Source organism: Stegodyphus dumicola, chromosome X2, assembly GCF_044657685.1.
Source record: "Stegodyphus dumicola isolate Sdum_Otavi_A_Nest chromosome X2, ASM4465768v1".
Lineage (NCBI taxonomy): Eukaryota > Metazoa > Arthropoda > Arachnida > Araneae > Eresidae > Stegodyphus > Stegodyphus dumicola.
This window is the reverse complement of record NC_140781.1, coordinates 54,823,658-54,844,583: the sequence shown is the minus strand read 5'-3', so window position 1 is coordinate 54,844,583 and position 20,926 is coordinate 54,823,658. Positions and strand designations below refer to the sequence as shown.

General features: G+C 31.2%; 1 protein-coding gene across 2 annotated transcripts; it reads right to left on the bottom strand.

Moving 5' to 3' along the window:
* Positions 1-766: 766 nt before the first annotated feature.
* LOC118181127 (glutamate-gated chloride channel-like) lies at positions 767-18,669 on the bottom strand. Of its 2 annotated transcripts, XM_035350201.2 has the most exons (9): positions 18,597-18,669; positions 16,671-16,753; positions 16,498-16,592; positions 14,681-14,745; positions 6,935-7,152; positions 6,391-6,473; positions 6,156-6,290; positions 4,537-4,892; positions 767-1,199 (listed from the first exon to the last, which is right to left on the bottom strand). In XM_035350201.2, the coding sequence occupies exons 2-9, from the start codon at positions 16,730-16,732 to the stop codon at positions 1,038-1,040; spliced, it is 1,176 nt and encodes a 391-aa protein (XP_035206092.2). In that variant the 5' UTR covers positions 16,733-16,753; positions 18,597-18,669; the 3' UTR covers positions 767-1,037. The 2 variants fall into 2 exon arrangements, with proteins under 2 accessions (XP_035206092.2, XP_085665193.1); XM_085809067.1 differs by lacking the exons at positions 16,498-16,592; positions 16,671-16,753; positions 18,597-18,669 and adding an exon at positions 15,437-15,826.
* Between the last annotated feature and the right edge of the window lie 2,257 nt (positions 18,670-20,926).

Here is a 20,926-nt window from a genome sequence, read left to right as displayed (position 1 = left end):
TTGTCTCATTGACAATTTTAATCATTTGCATATCTCTTACCAGTCGAAATTTTAATCATTTGTATATCTCTTACCAGTCGAAATTTTAATCATTTGCATATCTCTTACCAGACTACATTCCTGCATCATCGCAATCATTGCGTGATTGCGATTCGATTTCTTATGGGAATATATATATTGTGACAGAGTGTATAACATGATACAAAGTAATGGTATAAAGTACAGTGAGGAAGATGGCTTAATTAAATTAAATGAGAGCCAATAATTAAATAATGGCCAATTCAATTACTATAACATAAAGGAAACAGAAGAGCTACAAAATACTATGACATTAAGACGCTGATTATTCACAACTTCCAAACGAGCGTCACGACCGAAATCAATAATGACATATTAATATTCCAAAACATACCTGAGATTTTGACAGAAACATGCGGAAATGTACAAACGTATGTTTCGACTAGAATAGTAGACTCAATCTACCTAAGATGTGATGGGAAATTATTCTCTGATATTAAATTCTCATTTAAATATTGTTTTGATATTGTTCAGACAAGCTTAATTGTCGCCTTTAAAATGTAGGAAATCTCGCTATTAATAATATAACGATACGATACGAGAATTTTTCCAGTTTCTTAAAAGCATAATGATAAAATCACGAAAAGCTGAATAAAAAAATAAAGCATTAAAAAGTATAAATATATTAAAATTTTGTTTTCATGTTAGACCTTATTTTCATAGGGGACGAAGCACAAAAATACACAAATTTATATTTTACAATTTTCTTTTATGCATTTCAATTTTACTTATTTATACATATAAAATACAAAGTAAGTCAAGAAATAACTTTTTTATAATACGTCATACAAGATGAGAGTACTTCTACGAATATTTTAGTCCTGTGAAGAGCGAAAACCTTTTACTGCTTGTCCAATATTGGGAATAAAAATATAGTATAATAATCATACTTGATTCATCAATGAAGTTTATTTGACTTTAATGATGCTGTCTCTGTTCTGTCGTTTGCTCATGTTTTCTTAGGTTGAAGTATACTTAAGCCAGTAGACAAAATTGAAGAATGCAAAAGCAGCGGGAAATAAGAAACGAGAAATAGCATCAATTCGTTGACCTTTAGTCGAATATTTATTCAGCCAGCGCAGGGGTACTGTAGTAAAATTATGAAGCATAGCATCTTTCCTCTGTAGAAAAGATTGAAGAAAAAAACATGAAAATATCACCAATTTTACTAACATTTTTACTATGAAAAATATAAGATCAAATTGTAACTATAAATGCCTAAATATATATTTAAATATAAAGTCTACCACACCTTCTTCCCTGAAAAGCGAGAGGGTAGAAAATTTCAATGCAAATGTGGAAAAGTCTTTAGAATAACTTGAATTTTATAGTTATAAACTAATTGATATTCTAATACTTTCGGTTCATGTTGACGAGGCAGACCAGCGACTAAATAGCTGAGCTTCGATAGTTTGTTTGAATTTCTGTTTTCGACGATTCTAAAAACTGGCTGCAAGAGAGTTTTATGAATTTCTCTATAGATAACGAAAATTGAGTTATTTTGTCTTAGGTATTCTCCAAGAAGACAGTAATTAGACCGATAGCTCCCGTGTGCGTCATCATAGTAATTAATACATTCTAATCAGTCAAACGAAGTGCTCCTTAAACAGCACAAAATCTTCTTTTACTGACTCTAAAAAACATATGATAGATCAAAACAATCATCCGAAAGTAAAACTGTAGTAACCTTTATATTCTCGAAGATATGTTCTATTTGAATGTTCCTTAATTAAAAAAAAAAATTCTTATTATTCGTCCGAACACATGCTGTGAAGATGGGAAACGCTCTGGGCAATTCGTTTTGAAAAAATGTGAGGGTAGGATCTGAAATATTGCTGCAAGTCATTTTTCAGCGAACTGAACTCGCAGAGATAATTCGATTGAATAGACTGCAAGTATACAACGGTGCTTTGGAATAACGGTGATGGCAAATTCTTGATGGCAATTTTTGAATTTCAATCCAAAAACCTTCGCTTCGTATGAAAAACATGGGGACTGATTCTTACATGTGTTGATACCTATGTGAGGTTATACAGCATGTGCCAAAGTCCCAATGTAAAAAGTTGCTCGCACTTCCTTGGAGTTTCGGTGTTTGAATTTGAATCCAGCTACCTTTGCTTTGAAATTGATAGCTTTATAAAGGGGCTTATACAAGTACAATTTTATTTTATTTTGCTGATGTATTAGTCAAGGAACAGATAAAATAATCACAGCAGTTTTATACAAAATCATTTCACTTTAATAAATTTGCCGGCCATATCATGCAAGTGGTTTACTTAAAGGAATCGGCAGCTTAGAGATATCAGCTCTATGGAAAGCAATGGAGCAGGCAACACAAAACCTACTAATCTGACAATTTGCGTATTTAGATGTTTTAAAACAAAAAACCTAAAGCACAGAGGGCTGAAAATATTGGTATACTGCACGATCTTAAGCTGCACCAGGGCGATAACCGCAAGTACATATATGAAGAAAGTGGACATCATATAGAATGAGCCATTTTAACTGATATTGAAAAGTATCCCAAAACCGAAGTGTTTTGGAAAGGAATAAAAGTTACTGACAAAAAGCTAACTCACTTTAGAGCGGGAAAAGAACGTGTCATATTTTATTTAGAAATTGCTTTTAAAGTTACTTGTAGCATAAAAGTTAAACTAACAAGCAATAACAATTATGGTATATTGATTAGATTGTAGATAATTTTGATGGGCTCTGAAAAACTTCACTAGTGTTCCTTTATCAATTAAATGTAGCGCAATAAATAATTTCATTACTTTACTTGGGGGCCCACCAGCGGCCGAGCGGTAACGTCGCTGAACACTGGTAGTTCGGTCCGAGGTTCGAATCCCGCGAACGGGCTGGCTGCATGGGTGTTTTCGTGGTTTTCCCCATGTGTAACGTGTATACGAGCCAGTTTCCCTTAAAAAGTCCTACACGAAGGCATCCGTCCCTTAAGGCAGATAGCCCTCGAGTGCTTTGCCGTAATCTAGTAAACCAAACCATTACTTTACTTGGTCTGGAATTTGTATATGTTTAACATACTTAAGGAACATATGATCATATATGATAGCAAACATAAGGGGCATATGATAACATACATATGGAATATGTGACACATAAAAAACATATGATCGGCTATATGCGATGGCTTGCCTCCTAAGATAAATTTCCAGTCACCGGAGGTTACCAAGGCGAGTATAGGAAGAAGGTACTTCACAAATTCGTCATCTCAAGCCCTCTTTAAGTAGCCGGTGCAACTCAAAACGGTCGCCACCATAATCACAATCATAACAGCTCCCTGTAGTGTCCTCCAATGTATCTTCCAGTTACTTCGAGATTCAGAAATTTTAGCTTTTTATAAGCTAGCCCAATTAAGCATCTCAGCCAATGAAAAAATTCCACTATGAGAAGAACAACCAATTTAAAAATTTCTCTTGCTTATTAAGCAAACTGAACTGAAATGAATTCTTGTTTAATGAAATTGCTTGCTCATCTTGCAAGAAACAAGTTCTCTGTCGCTACCAGAAACTGATGGAAGCTGTTCACATAAAAATAATCTGATGCAATCTCTCAGCTGTTTTCATAAAAGTCGTAATAATTCAAAAACATACGTTTAATGTGACCTCTTTACCTGTTCCTTTAGCAAAAGTATAGCAATCTAATGTAATGTAGTAAATAATTCCGTTATATTTCCTCAGGCATCATAATTTTGTTTCTCATAAATGTTTCGAAATATTTTATATTTCCATATTTTACTTATAATTGTTTCTTAGACAAATTTCATTTCTTTTCTTTCTTTTATTTATTTACTATAACTGTTTCCTGCAATATCTAGTTGGTGTAGAACAGTGTCTCTTCAATTGTTGATTATATTTTTTCGTAACAAATTTATCGATTTTGCGGTCAAGTTCATATTTCATTGAAAAGCAGTTCTTGTAAATCAACCGATGGTTGACATGTAATAATTTTGAAAAAATTTTGAAGAAAACTTCCGTTGAGCGGCGTAGTCTTTGAGATACCAGTGGGCTTCAGTGCGGGCTATAGGTAGCAGAAATATGCATTCGTGTGGTTGGTCTTGCACCGAGTCTGTGCGCAGTTTAGAGCGATGTTAATACCCCCGGAGATATGTTTGTATCTGGTATAGTAACGATGTAGGATTACATCTGTAAATTCTTTGGCGAAGTGCTGGTGTTCCACTCACACTGTCCTGCTAGAAATAGAACCAGAGGAAAACTACCAGTGTTTTGCGGCTGTAGCCATTCGGCCACTTGTCTGACTTTAGTTAAAAGATTAATTAATATTGGTTAAAATTATATAAAAATAATGCGATGGTTTTAAATTTTCTCAAATTAAAAATCTGAAATAATAAAAAACTGAATAGCTAAAAATTTCATCATTTGAAATAGATTTTTAATAGTTTGAATATATTTGCTTTATATATGTGAATTTTTAACTCACCTCATCAGCAGAAAGATTTGGTAACTCCAGTCTTTCGTCACTTGCATTTGCATTGTTGACCAGGCAAAGTTCAATTAAAACGCAGAAAACGAAGCAAACGCACATTCCCATCCAGACATCTATGGCTTTTGTAAAAGACACTTGTGGCATACTGGCAATAATGGATGTGTTGACAATGATGATGGATACAAGAATACCAACCCAAATGCCTAAGCGAATGGCTGTCGATCGTGGATTTAACCAGAATGTTATCCAAGAAAGGAAAACCAGGGCAGCTGTTGGTAAGTAGGCTCTCTCAAGAAAATAAATGAAATGTCGGGAGAAAAAGAAATCCAGTTTGAGGCAACTATATTCTCCTATAATGAAATTACAACAAATCATAAGAAAATGCCCAGTTCAAGTATAATTCAATGCATTTAATAAATTACAGTATTGTAACTGAAAGAGGATAAAATTAGTTCTAGAAATAATTTACCAATCGTATAAATTAGGAAGATAATAATAAATGTCTTTAACGTTAAATTCATTAACATAATGTTTGCCCACTGTGAGCGCTCTGAGCAGTTATAGTTCGATAAATGTTGTTCGATAATTAACATGTATTAAATTTGTTCACGTCTTGCACGCAAGACAAAGTTATTTTGTGTCACTGTTCCTGTCAATTTTAAATGCTAAAGGCAATATACAATGGTAAAATTATGTAAAATCTACAAATAATCAAAAATTCCTATATAGGTAATATATTCTGAAATGGATACAGCGGGTACTTGTCTTGGAGAGAGAGTTTTTTTTTTTTTCTCACTGGTTCGGAAACAGAGGAATATCTTAGAAGCCTCGTCACCAGTAGTGCTGTCTGCATCACTTAGTGCACATGATCTTGTAAAATCTGAAAATCTTGAAATAACTTACAAAATAAGGAACAATCAGAAAATGTTGCAAAATAATGGGCGTGAAGAATTTCTACGAAATATGACGAAAATATTAATTTTCGCACGATCTTTGAAATGGCCTTCATGAAATTTCATGGACATTCGTATGACCATGGAGTTTCAAGGAGTTCATGGGCATTCATATGACCTTAACATTTTAAGCAGAAATCAGATTTACATCTGCTACAAAACTTATGGAAATAATCTATTTGAAAAGTAACTGATCGTAAGAGGAAGACGTTATAAGTTTAGGGAATAGCATTCAGATTTACCTTTTCCACAGCATGTAATAATATGTTTCCACAGCATGTTGATAATTAAAATTATAAGGTATTTCTCCCGCCTTCCTAGCATGCCTTCGCGGTCTAGCGGTCAGCACACTCGGCGCGCATTCGAGAAGTCCGAGGTTCGAGTCCCGGCTAAGACACTAGGTCATTTTTCAGCTCCCTGCTTTCAAAATAACTTAATATCTGTACAAAATAACGAAGGCAGTCTGTTACTTAGCTCGTCTTTCTTAATTTTTGTTTTTTCAATTTTAAAAATTTCGTTATTATTCCTGGAAAGTACCCTGCAACACACCTAAGTTATATCCTATGAGAGTAATAAGCTTTATCTGGTAAGAAAAACTGATGTAGAAAAGAAGAAAAGTGTCATCTTTAGGCTAAAGAGCTGAAATAAATATATTCTAACCTGTTGCAGTTCGACTTGTGCAATTATCAGTTTCATATTTGTATAAGTTAAACTTTGCTAAATATACATTTTGTGCCATCTGGATAGGATTATCTTCTTTCCATAAGAAAATTAGGTCTTCAGTTGTGTATCCATCTAAAATAATTAATAAAATATTCAAACATCAGATTACGCTTGTGTGAAACGAAGTTGATAAGCCATGAAAGAAGAAGAGGCATTATAATTTTCAACTTACAGCTAGCACATGATATGGAACATATCTGTTGGTCAAGAGGGTAGTTTTGTAAATCCATTGGGCAGAACAGCTTCAGTGATATCCTATAAAATAAGAATAACGTCTTTTGTACCAATTAGTATAGCGAAAATCTAAGAAAATGGCATCATCAAAAATTCGGAAAACTACTGCTTGTAAAATAAAATATTCAAGCTAAACAGCATACCGCAGAAAACTTCTTCGGATTAACTGCCTTTATGTAAAATTCGGAATTTTTGACGCAGTAAAAAAGAAATGGCCAGTATATGTCCAAATTCAGAAATTACGTTATGTCTCTGGTAGACATTTACTAAGATTATGGTAAAAATGCGAATATATTGTTCTACTTCTCTCTTAAGTCATACTGAATTCATGTTTCTCCATATATATATAAAATGCATACATTCTTACATTAACTTTATCCATATTTTTTTGCAACATAGGCAAATTCATCTTTTACAAATGACTCATTTATTTATACAAAATCATGTTAAAGTATCGAAAAGGAAATTTTTAATGCACTAACCTTGTACTGTAAAGAACTTCTCCATTAGGAAAAATTCTTAGGAGATTATTAGGAGTAATAATATTATGAAAATGGCCAGACTTTTCATTACGGAAAAACAAATCAGGTATCCATAGCTTCTCAGGTCTGGTCACTGTTACATAATTTAAACCTCTGTCGTTATATTTCAGTCTCTCATCCATCCATGCTTGTCGAAATGTTAACTGCGTCTCGTATTCCTAATAAAAAAAAGTAAGGAGAAAAGGTTGATATCAATATATTAACAATACGGTAAACTCGAGCTTTAAATTACTGTTTATTAAAATATTTATTTCTTAACCCTTTTTAGTGCTGAATTGAGGTATTTAACTCTTAGCAATTCAATGAATTTATTCAAGTTACTTTTAGGTAAAAATACATCCTTCATAAATATTTATTTTTTTCTTATGTATTACAAGCCCACCAGCGGCCGAGCGGTAAAGTCGCTGAACATTGGTAGTTCGGTTCGAATCCCGCGAACGGGCTGGCTGCATGGGTGTTTTCGTGGTTTTCCCCATGTGTAACGTGTATACGAGCCAGTTTCCCTTAGAAAGACCTCCACGAAGGAATGCCTCCCCTTAGGCAGATAGCCCTCGAAGCTTTGCCATAATTACACACACACACTTATGTATTACAATAAAAGAAGTAATTGTCATTTAAAATTTCTGCTGCCAAATATGAAAGAAGTGAGGTTTTCGTTTTTTAAATAGGTCTATTTTCTATTAAAAATTTTTTTTTAAATGTTTATACTGCATAGAAGCAAATTAAAGGGACTTAATTTGCTTTGACTTAGTACTGCAGTTTAACATCAGATTCCGTATATACGAGCCAGTTTCCCTTAGAAACTCTTCCACGATGGCATCCCTCCCCATAGGCAGATAGCCCTCGAGGCTTTGCCGTAATTAAATAACCTAAAAAAACCTAACATCAGATTCTTAAAAAGAATCGAAACTCAGCAGAAACACTGTATATTATATTGATAGTAAACAAATTATTGTGGTTCTCCTATGTCTTTTAAATCCATTTCATAAAATGGGTAAAATTAGCTTTTATTAAAATGAATAATTTTGATATGTGTTTAGCGTCATTATGAAACTAAAGACAAGTATAATAATATTTTAAATAAGTTTCAAAAAAGATCTACAACTGTATTAATGAGAATTACTGAATTAAAATGAATAATTTTGATATGTGTTCAACGTCATTATGAAACTAAACACAAGTATAATAAGATTTTAAATAAGTTTCAAAAAAGATCCACAACTGTATTAATGAGAGCTACTGTTTTGTCACATGTAATTTAATTTTTAATACAGAATATTTTAAAAGAGAATAATTTAACAGAAAAGCAATATTTTATAAAGGAAAATTGGTACTTTCCATTTTCCCACAAAATATGACAGTTAAACTTATTAATTGTTAACAAAATTTAAAAGCTAAATGCTTAAAATTATTTAAGTATGAGCTATTTTTACTGAAAGAAAACACGCACATTTTAAATTTTTTTTTCAATATTTGCATTGCATTAAAGAAAACTAAAGTAGTTTATTTTTCAGTTCAGTATCAGGGGAACTGGAATTCAGTAGACTCATTGTGTTTTAGATAGATGATTTAATAAATTACTGCGGTTCTTGAAAATGCATATTAACTATACATTACATTAGGAAAAATCATAGCTTTTATTAGAATAAATTATATGAATATACTTTGAATTTCATTGCAAAACTGAATACACATTTAAAATTTTAGACAGACGTAAGAAATTTAAAACTGTCTTAATCAACATTACTGTTTCGTCAACTGTAATTTTATTTCTAATATATAATACTGTCAGTAAGAATATTCTAATAAAATAGTAATTTTATAAAGAGAAATCTCGTGTTTTTAATTTTTGTATAAATTTTGACAATTAAATTCACTTAATAGTATGACTAATAAATTTAATCAAATATATAGAGATGAAATTGACTTCTTAAAATATGGATCATATTCACAACTTTACCACATTTTTCGAAATCTTGTCAGTCTATTTTAAAACCGATTATTAGAATACAATTTTTAAAATTATCCGATTTTTGATTTGCTGCAATTAAACAAACTTAATTCACTATATGTTCATTTAAACATATTCTATTGGTGAAATTTATTAATTTTTTTAATTTTACTGTTGGACATCCTTGGCTATTTTCTTTTACTTTTTTGCATCGAATGGATCCACACTTCGTTTTAGCCATGTAAGGACTGCAGGAATTGAGCTACATTAATGAGCAATTTAGGTACTACATTTTGTTTGAACTAGATAAATGAGCAACTTAGCTGCTTCATTTTGTTTAAATAATCAGAATATGTTGATTTATAAAGAGTGTTCAGCTTCGTTAAAACTTTCATTGCGTAGATTTGATATGTAGCTGCCTCGTGGAACCAACTGCCTGACGAAAAGCTACGAGTTAAGCTGCATTTCGTTCTAACTTTTGCATTACTTTGGTTTATTCTTTTGTCTTTCCCTTTCTTCTTATTAATTTACAGTATTAAGTTACTGCTGTCAGGAAAAGCTTGGGATTGTACACTGTAAAGGACTGCAAATTTACTCTATATAAACTCAAATAGTTTAAGTAAAAGGAAAATTTACTTCAAAAAACTAAAACATGAATTATGCTCCGTGAGTTGCATTAATTCAGAGGCAATTATTATGAAAATAAAAAAATAAACTAAACAATTACAGGGTCAGTTTGGAATATACACATAATACGTGTATGTTGTGTGTGTTACACAAAGTACAAAAATTAGAGCTAATGCATTTAAATAATAAGAGGTGAGATATAAATAGTAATGATACACACTATGTCATTGCGATGACTACACTCAATTGTCATGGGACATATATTTTGTTGGAAGCCAAAAAATTACTTCATTCTTTTCTGAGAACAGCAATTAAAAAACACCTTACAAGAACTTTACACCAAAAGGGCATATTTTGTTATCTTAGCAGACTGAGCTACACAAACTTGAAATTACCCTAAGATGAGATAGGAATAGATTCTAAGATTAAGATCAGATAAAAATAATTATGTAGAGATGGTAACTATCATTACACAGAACACCAGAATATCTAGAAAAAAAAAGTTTTCTTTCTCGGATTATATTATTAGAGAGTCAGTAAATTAGAGATTAAAAAACATTTCTCGGAACAAAATGCGTTTTGAGAAAGCAGGAACAAGGGGAAAGAGATTAAGCAACATACTACAAAGCGTTCGTTCAAATATTTAGAACATGTTAAAGACTACAGGCGAAGACCAATGTATCTCCAGGAAGCATTTGCAGAGTTCTATATGAGAAAGTCCTATGGGACTGATGGAGATTTGAAGCTTGCAAAAATGAAGGCTCATTAAAAAAGGGGAACAAAAAAGTGTTACCGTTTCCTTAATACACTGGGGACAAAAAATCCCAGAGCCTTTGGAGCTAAAAAACTGATTAAAAAAAACCATGCAGCCTTCAATAAACGCAAACTAAATACTATGAATGGGAATTCTAGACTTCCTAGCTCCGAAGCGAGGCTGCTGCCCTGTACATCTCTTGGGATTTCAGGCTCAAAGCCTTCATTCTGCATATGCGTTTTTCAGTTTTTTTCAAACACTTTTTTTATTCTTTTCGTTTGTCTAATAAAATTCACTCATTAGTACTAAAACATTTAAGAACTATTTTTTTTTAATATTCATCTCCTCTATAGTACTAATAAGAGAGATTATTCCTCAAATAAATTTGTTTTTGAGCATTGGTAATTGAAAACTGTTTCATTAAAACCTGAAAAAAAAGTTAAGCTTTTGATCCTTAAAAAATTATTTTAGAGGCCAAATAGCTGATATTATTTTCATATGTATTCTTATTCCTATGCAGTTAATGTCTAGCATTCTTGTTACATAAAATGTGGTAAATTCTCAAGAGATACATCTAAAATAATTCCAAATCAGAATTTTATGAAAGATTAATCAGTTGGTTGCTACGTTTGATTTCGTGTTTCTTATCTCTTAAGCTGTATTTGTTTTACCCCACTGCGCCGACGTAATTTTATACTTGTGCTCTTAAAACTTCAAATATTTTCCCTCGGAGCTTAGGGTTCTCAATGACGTGAAGTTCGTGCCAGAGAGATCCATCTCAGCATGATTATATAAAATAGCTTAATTTCTAAGAAACTGATTAACGAAAAGAGTTACACACATTGCTTTAAGCAAGCATTGTTAAAAAATGGAATATAAAAAAGATTTAAGTTTCAATGTTTGCTAATTTCTTAAAAGCTTTGATAAATTTCGGTTTTAATATGGTATTCGGAATCCAATCTGATATGAATCATCAAATACTCTCTGAACTGTGAAAAAACATTACTGTTAAAATCTTCAAAAATCAAAAACAATTTATAAATTATTGTAAACGGTCCTGCTTTCGCCTCAGCATTAGCTGTTAAAGATACCCCTATAGTTTTCAATTCAAATGTTTTTTGCATCATTTGCGGTATGAAATTTCTCTGAGTATGCTGCAAAATCCTGCTTACTTTGATTAACCGGAAAAGTGAAGAAAATAACATTGAATCAGCGAGTCCGGAAATAAGTCGTCTTCTGTTTTTAAAAACACTTTTAACGAAAGCAATTATTAGAGATTAAGATATTAAAAAACATTCTTTTAAGGTGTGTTCTGTGGTTTAATAATCATTACTTCCGGTTGGTTATCGGAAAACCATAGTTGGTTCCCTGCGAATAGATCGGAGCTATTGGCTTACTTTCTATGCCGTATGAATGCCCATGCCCTTATATTTTTCCTAAATTTTCATTCCACATAATAATTGAAGAGCACATTTTGGATTTCAGATCTGATTTCAATTTCAATTTTTTAAATAATTTTTTTTACTTACAGTTTTTACATTTATCCCTTTCAGATTTCTAAACTTTTCATAATACTTTCTTGTTATTAAACAATGTATTATGTGCATAAATAATAAATTATACTCTCCTCATGATTAAAAAAATTATCATTTATTAAAAGAACTGTGAAAAAATAATTGAGCAGAACCAAGGTGAATGCGGAAAACTCCCTCGTTCCAGCATGCCTTCGAGGTGTAATGGCGTGTAGTCCAGAGGTCCATTGCACATTTTTCACTCCTGTTTGAAAATAACCTAATGGTTCTCCAAATTCTTAAAATGAATCCTATAAGTGAATGCTAGATTTTTATTTTGCGTGTTCCATGTAAAAAACGGCTCGCTTGATTTGCATAGGAAAGCCCTCTATATTATCTGCATATCACAATAGTCACCTTTACAGATTCTGAACAGAGCTCAAACAAAGAAAGCTGTAAATAACTACCGTTAATCGTAATTTATTTCACAAACAAACTTGGTGAGACAAACAAAATAGTTCACAAACAAACTTGGTGAGACAAACAAAATAGTTCACAAACAAACTTGGTGAGACAAACAAAATTTCACAAACAAAATAGTTCAGGAGATGCTCAGAATGTCTTATTCAGACTTCTAGGCATTTGTTGGCATGTGAAATCATATTATGAATTATCCTACGCAACGCATAAACATCCAGTGCCGTGGCATTAACGAATGTTTTCTTTAAGCTGATCAACCGTTTGGTGGATATTTTCAAAGGTTCCGCCTTTCAGGATAACCGAAGGATTAATCTCACAAAAATTCAGCTGTGGGGACTGGACAGCCATATACGCTTGCTTTCTAATCGACTTTTTGCAATAACATGCTAATTAATGTAGCGAAAATTACGCCAGCTGGGGAAATAAGAGACAAAGTATACTCCAGTCCAGCTGAGCTAGTTTTAAACGGAGCATAATGTATAGATTAGGTTAGATTATTTGAACATGGCATAACTCACAAGGGCTATCTGCCTAAGGGGCGAGATGCCTTCCTGGAGTATCTCTAAGGGAACTGCCTCACATTCACTTTACATATGGGGGAAACCTACCATGTAGCGAACCCATTCGTCTGGGATCAAATCCACGTCGGCCTCCCAGCATTTAACTGTCTTAACCACTTGATCACTGATGGGGCTAACAATAATATAAGAAAGGATAGTGTAAAACATCACACAAAATAAATTGACAAAATAATTGTTATTGAAACATAATGTTGAACATTGTTAAAATAATGTGTTAAATTATTTACATTAACATGCTACTAAATTTTGGAATAACAACTATTATCTTAATGTATTTATAACTAATGGAAATCTAATGCCGCATTTTATGCACGTCGCGTGCCTTTATGTAACAATTTATGGAATTCTTTCCATCGTTGATTGGAAAAACGGGTTTTGCTTTTCCATATTACTTAAATAATAAATCCATTTGAATTTAGTTACTATTTATTACTTACGTTTTTAAATTCTCATATAATTAATCATTGAGTTAAAATCAGAAGTGTATCTATTTTTGATATAATGATTGGATTTAAGATGACTCGATCAGCTGCTGATAGATATAAAAAACAAAATTTTTAGGTGCATACAACTGTTATACCTGTAACTACTTTAATAAACAAGTTTAAATTGAATGTTACAGCTTTCCTAGAATATTAGAGCCTTCGTATTCGAGTTAATTTTAGACTCGGTGTTTAGTTCCTAATCAGTAGTACTAGGCAGCGATTATTTACAGAAGTTCTTATATAAACCTTTGCGGTAAACATTTTGATTTTATGACATTATTTTGTTAATTTTCATCATTTTTTTATTTCAAACAAAGTATAGAATATTAATAGAAGCTTATTCCATGTCAGCAGACTAGAATTTAAGATTTAGGAGATCAGTTTCAAAAATTTAAACTTAATGGTTTAATTTACAAATATATTCGCGAATTGCATCCTTCATTTCAATGCTAATTAGTTTTAGTTAAAGGCTTTCAAGTTTCGTACTTACTTTCGGGTAGAGTAAAGTAACTTTGATTGTTGGTGGTATCAGATTTTGGTTTTATTCAGGATATTGATTTGAATTTATTTTGAATTTTGATAAGCTCCAAATCTGTTCATGTATTTATAGTGATGCTTTAGTTGCTTAACAGGCTGCGGTGTTTCTAATTTTATATTATGAAACAAATGTCTTTAACATACTGCTATTTTTTTAATTGATGTGGTATCTATAAAAATAATTTTATGATACATTAAAACATTAAATATCTTTACTTTTACATTTACAACTTTTTGATATTATTTTACGTGTTGTTGACTGAAACATCAAAGTATCATAATCCCAGAAGTTCAATTATTGAATCACATCACATATGACATGAATAGAAATTAAATAGATTGTAGATAACTTTCTTGCTGCCTTAGATGTACATTGTTATTTTCGAAGCACAGGTGCCATTGCATAATTACGTAATAATAACCCATAATTGCGTAATAATACCAGTTATAGTTTTGGGGATTATATTTTAAAGGATTTACACTATTGTGAATACATATGAATGGCTCCATTAACCTTTAAAAAATTTTAAGTTATACTTTTAAGACCTTAACTTTCACGATACGGCCTATTTATATATATATAGCTTCAGGACAATAGACCTAAACTCTGTAGTTACTGTGGTATATTATACTGCTTTGCGAAATTTTCTGTACAAATCTTCTCTGATATTTTTACCAGTAGCTGTAATAAAATCAGTAGAGTTTCATTTCGCATAAATATATAGCTTTTTAATACGTGAAACAATTTTTTTTATCTTACCATTTTCACATCATCGATGTTATTTATACTTCTCACAAAAGTATTCACCTTTACTATCACAGGCCCTGAAAATAATTCATGAGGAAATAAGATTATATATACCGATAATGCCTAAGTAGTTGAAAGAAAGAAAACTTTAGCATCTAAAACAGTGATTACTAGTAAAAACTAAGAGCAGACTTAAATGTTTTTTTCTTCACAAATTAGATAAGAGCTGGAGCAAAACTCCTGATGTACTTCAAGATGTTAAATGCCAATAGATTACCATTAGAAAACAGATTTTTATGGACATTGGGAGTTCATAATCTATGGGTAAACATTCCTTCAAAAATCAATGGTTAATAAAAAAATTAATTTCAAATTTATCAACAAAACATAAAAAGAGGGGAAAAGTTAAAAGTTGCTTTTTACTACTAAACTTGACTCAAAATGGATAAAATTTTATTAATATTTCAATGGAAGAATTATAGTGAAATTACATTACCAACAGCTTCGAAGAGCGGTTTTCTTCGAGAATATCAGAGTCTCAGGCTCTTCTGGCACGTTGTATGCGCGTTACGAAATTTCTAAATTGTGAGGTTTTGATAAATTTTGATTATCTTGAATTGAAAATGTGAGATTTTTTAACCCTATTATAGAAGCAAAGTAGTTTAATATTTATATCCAAGTTCTTTATAAAAGGACTCAGTTTTCAGTTTGCTCTTACAAATGAAATTATTTTATATTTTCAATTGCTCCGTAGAGGTTAGATCTTACCTGAAACAATAGTATACAACCATGTTCAGTTTCTTTAAATTCAGAAGTCTTCCCACACTCCTCAGAACATACATGTTTATATTTTGGCTTCATTTGAAGAAAGTACATTTGTGTTCTCAGAATACGAAATGAGTGTAAACTTATTCAATGATGATTTCCCGTAGTTAATACTGCACTAATGCTATATTGTGTTATCGGCATCCAAAACTTCAGAAATTGCTGCTTATTTACGAGCAGTTTCTGCACATTACTACTACAACAGCATGCCTTAAAATGTAATACATTTTCTACATGGAGAACTCTTGGAGATTATAAGTACATCTAAAATTAAGTCTAAAAATTTCTGAAAATCAAAATCACAGCTGCAGTAAGGATAAAGTATGTTACACTTGCAAACAGCTCCAAAAGAGCAAGGCACAGCTGCTGATATTACACTGCACGCGTTCAAGCGTGTAGTGGTTTTACTCTGCAAGCTTCATTTAAATGTGTCTGTTACTGCAAATGAATTTTATTCCAGTTGCAATAACTTACGCTTGTTGATGAAAGTCTTTTAAAGGAAATGTTTTTGTTTGAACAGCTTTAGCTTCAGTTAAATAGACATTTTGTCTAGCTTAGAATTTCCAGGTAAGAAAGTACATGCATGTTAACACACAAAATGATTAGAATTCGAGAGTTATTCTTCCACTTAATAATAAAATCATATACAGATTAATTATACTACGAAATGCTGGAAGTTCCAGGTAGCAAAAAAAGGTTTTTGCACTATTTAATAAAATTGCTTTAAAAATGTGTGATAAATCATTCTGATAAATGTGAAAGCTAATAAATAATGTTATTATAATTGAAAATTTTAAATTATTTAAGCAACCGGAAGCATGAATCATATTTTAGAAGAAAGTAGAAACGTATATAAGTCACTAAAGGGGACAGTAAAAAGGCAGGAATCTATAAGAAGGGCTAAAGCAAGTAAGTACAAGAAGAATTCAGTTACGTTATTTATCTTCTAAATATACACATTAATTAAAGGTAATATTCAGATGAAAAGAGAAAATTTGATTTACCACTCCCGTTCTTGCCAGATGGGCGAATGCTAGGATCATATTTTTGAAATATTTGATGCAAAATCCTTTTCTCTGTTTCTTGACGAGTTTCTGACCTAAGGTTAATAATTTTATTCAATATTTAGGTGTTCAGCCATAGACTGTTAAATATTTATATCACAACTAGTACTTACCTCACGAAATAAAGCTGAGATGAAAGAGTGAAAAGAACAGTTATTTGAATCCAAACAGTCATTTTAGTCTGCTTTTATGCTTCCTAAAAGACAATTAGAAGTTCCATTTATAAAGCTAAATGCATTTCTATTATACTTTGCTAAGTGAATAAGGAATATCTTTAGCACTAGTAGCAAATATCAAAAGGTAATCATGTATTAACTCCAGCTTTATTATTAAGGAAAGGAAGAATATTTTTGAAAATAATAGCTTCATATTTTTTTATATAATGTTTTAAATAAAATTTTAGTTGCTTAAAACGCTAGAAAACAAGATTCACCTCATTAGCTATTATAGTACTTATTAAGATTACAAATGCTTAACAGAATTTGATTGTGTATTTGCAGAATGTTTCACATTTTTGGGCGGTATATGAGTATGAAATGGTACTTAATTTGATAAAATGAATCTTGCATTTTATAAATAACGTAGAAGTATATATGTGTGTAATAAACTGACACAGTGAAAACATATTCGTTTAACTATGGGACGTTTTTCTGTAATTTAATTGCATCGATTAACAAAAAGAAATTTTGTTAATTATATTTAAGAGCATTTCGTTTCAGAATAGTAAAAGAACGTTGGAAAGGAAATAAAGAAACTGATTATTTTCATACCTTTTAAAACAGCTTCATTAAAACTTTCGATAGGTAATAAAAATTTAATATAAAGGTAAGCTTTAACATTATGAATAATTTTGCGTTGTCATTAGTCAGGGAATGGGAGACATTAATAATTGCGCAAAACATTGAATTTTAAATGGTTTTCAAACTAAGCATGTCTATTACGTCTTTTGCCTACTTCATTTGAATATTTGAATATTTGAGTATACATAGGAATAAAGATTTTGAAAAAAAAATATGGTTTATTTCGGGGAAAAACTGAGTATTAATACTGATGTATAATATCAACGACCAAACCTCAAACTAAAACAAATTAAACAAAATAAAATAAACCTCATAAAGTATTACTGGAGCTTTGTATAAAAAAATTTTGTAAATTATTTATTAAGACGCCTAGATTAAAGAATTTAAATTCAGGAATTTTATAAAATAACTTTAAAAATGCGTACCTTATTTTTCGTAATCTTTAGAATCCCAAATCTCATAAGAAATCCTTCGAAAAAATAATTATTGGTACTTTTAATATTAAATATTTGAAACTTAAACATGCCTGTTTAGTAGCTCATTTATTTACTTATTTAAGGAACGTGAAAAAATCTCAACTAATATATTTCTTAAATTACTATAGTTAACATCGAAAATTAAACAATCAAGCATCTTATTATAATCAACAGTACAGCAATGCAATAACAGTCTCTATATTAATTTAACAGAATTTTGTACATTTTACTAGGTCTGTAATACTGAAGGAGTTAATCATGACATAATGCAAAACGAAGAGCATATTACAATAATGCTATTTATTATTAAGTAATATACTATAAGAAAGAAATTCAATAAATAATCTATATCAGATACAATCAAATTGACCCACATCTTCTATAGTGATTACAATTACATTTAAAAACGAAGTTAAAAAACTGTCTTAAAGTCTTATTACATTGAAAGTTTTACTTCTGGCGCAAATGCTTGAAATCCTGAAGATAGTATAAGTGTAACAAGTTTAAATCATAAAAATGGTATTAGCTTACAAGAAATATATAGATAAAAATGTAATTTTTAATATATTAACATAATATTTATTTTTCTAATGTGGTTCACTAAACTGAAAGACACTTAAATTGAAAACTAAATATAATGAAAATGATAAATGTGTTTTGACATATAATCTAAATTTACTAGAAACTGTTTTATTACTTCATAAGCAAAAATATAACCCGTTTATTGGTTTTTTAAAAGCAAATAATATTGATTAGTACTTACTTTAGTGTTTGGATCTAGAGTCAAAAAACAAAGAATGCGAATCATCTTGCTTCAGATTATTTTATACTCTCTTGTACGGATACTCAATTTAATTAACTTTGTCCTCTCAAGGACAGTTTCATTATTGAAGATATATTTTTTATAGCTCCTCATTACTGCGAAATGATTCGAGATGTTGATATTCATATGGAAGTCAGGCGAAGAGGAAATTATTTTTTCACCGCTCCATGACGTATAATATTCATTTTATTAACGTGCGTTGTATGGCAATCAGAATTAAAATGCTCACCTCCCTCAAGAACAACTTGCATCTTATGTTTTCTTTGACATTATTGTCTGACAATTACTTTTCTTTTAACGTCGGCTGTCATCATGACATCGTAGAAGTCGGAAGTTATGAATTCTACACAGAAATGGAGATAAAGGACTAGAGATCACGTAAAAAATTACATTACCTTTTGCTGTATTGGATAAACAGTAGTATAATTTTTTTTGTTTTTGCTTCTCATTTTATAAACTCGGGTTCATTTTTAAAAACGTACATTCGTTTCAAATGCTATTTGCAATTTACTCGACTTTATAATCACTCAAAACATTTCCTAAATTTATCAATATTTCCATCATTGTATACATAATAAAATGGGCCCAAAATAAAGTAACGGAGGAGAGTTATTTTCTCATTTACATTTTTTCTTCACAATGTGTTTAGTACAGATATATCAAGAAACGGTCTGTAAAATAATCTTTCTTGGGAAATTTGACAAATTGTTTCATAAATGCCATTTGTTCCTAGGACTGTAGAGACATTAAGTATTTTTTGAAAACAGGCAAGATAGAAAATATGCAACGTCTTCACCGGGAATCGAACCACGGACCTCTGAAATACCGGCTCAATGTGCTGACCACTACACCACGAAGGCACGTTAAGAAGGCGGCAGAAATACTTTATATACTCCCCCTTTTAAAGGGAGACTGGGGTTTTTAGGGGACCCAATCGCCAAATCCTGGGTGAGGAGAATCATCATCCAACACCCTTTTAGTTCGGGTGCCACTGTAGAGACATTAGGTTAATTGGAAGCAGGCAAGATGAAAAATATACAACACCTTCACTGGGAATCAAACCGCGGACCTCTCAATTACACGCTGAGCGTCCAGACCACTACACCACGAAGGCTCGCTAAGAAGGCGAGAGAAATACCTTATAGGACTAGAGTTGAGATGGGAAGATGTCTTTTCCTTTGATAACGTCCTTTGATAACAGTTTACAGTTGAACAAAGGATAATAATATGCATATAAAGTAAATATGCTAACTAAATTAGTTTAACCAGGTGATTTCAGTTATTGAAATTAATTAAACTCTGCTATTTTAACCAGGTTATAAATCTGATATTCCTTAGAATATAAAAATGATTTGCGATTATACTACAGATATAGGTCAGTAAAGATCAAGATTAAAAATCTAAATTTGCAAAATGCTTTCAGGAAAGCCGAAAGAAAGGCAAAATGCATTGCTTTTCAAAAGTTAAACATGAGTTGCAAGTTCTAAGCTTCATAACCGGATCTTCAATTGAATTATGAAAAACTGACAGTAGTTTTAGATAAGTGCATATAACTTTCGGATGATGTCACCAATTAGGATTTACTCTTCACAAATATGCAAATTAGGTATTTGTTGAAGACAATGTATTTCTGAATTTTTTGAAAGGATTATCTTAACTGCTGATAGAAAATGTTTTAAACATGATTATTGTTACTTTTGAATCAGACAAGAGGATTTATGCCTCAAAGAAGACAACTCAATATTTTTCAATTGTTGCGTGCCCGACTTGATGTAGGACATTCTGTTAAGGATGCCATAATTGTTTTCGCTTTTCATTGCTCTAAATTATTACCTTTGGGAAACAATTTCTGATGAGTGAGGTAGTTGTTCGGAGATCTGTTCTAGTTATTCATGGGCCATTGCACTCTCTGATGACTATACGGCTTTATTAGATAATTTCTATTGTTGCGCTTAAGCAAAATATTGGGGTCTAAATAATTATTGATTAAAAGTTATAGTGTTTATCAATGTACAAAATTGGTAAACACCATAACTTTTAATCTTACTTTCAAGTGAACAATTTGACAGCTAAGTGCATCAGCAAATAATTAATTTGAGGTTCGATTTAATGAAACAATTAAAAGTTCTTGAACTGCACCATGGTAGGCAGATAAACAAATAATCATTAGATGTATAAATATTCCTTTTTTACGTAAGTTCTTAAGTACCACACTGATATACTAAGTTCACAATAAACATCCAAATCATAGCTATACCCTAATCTTGGAA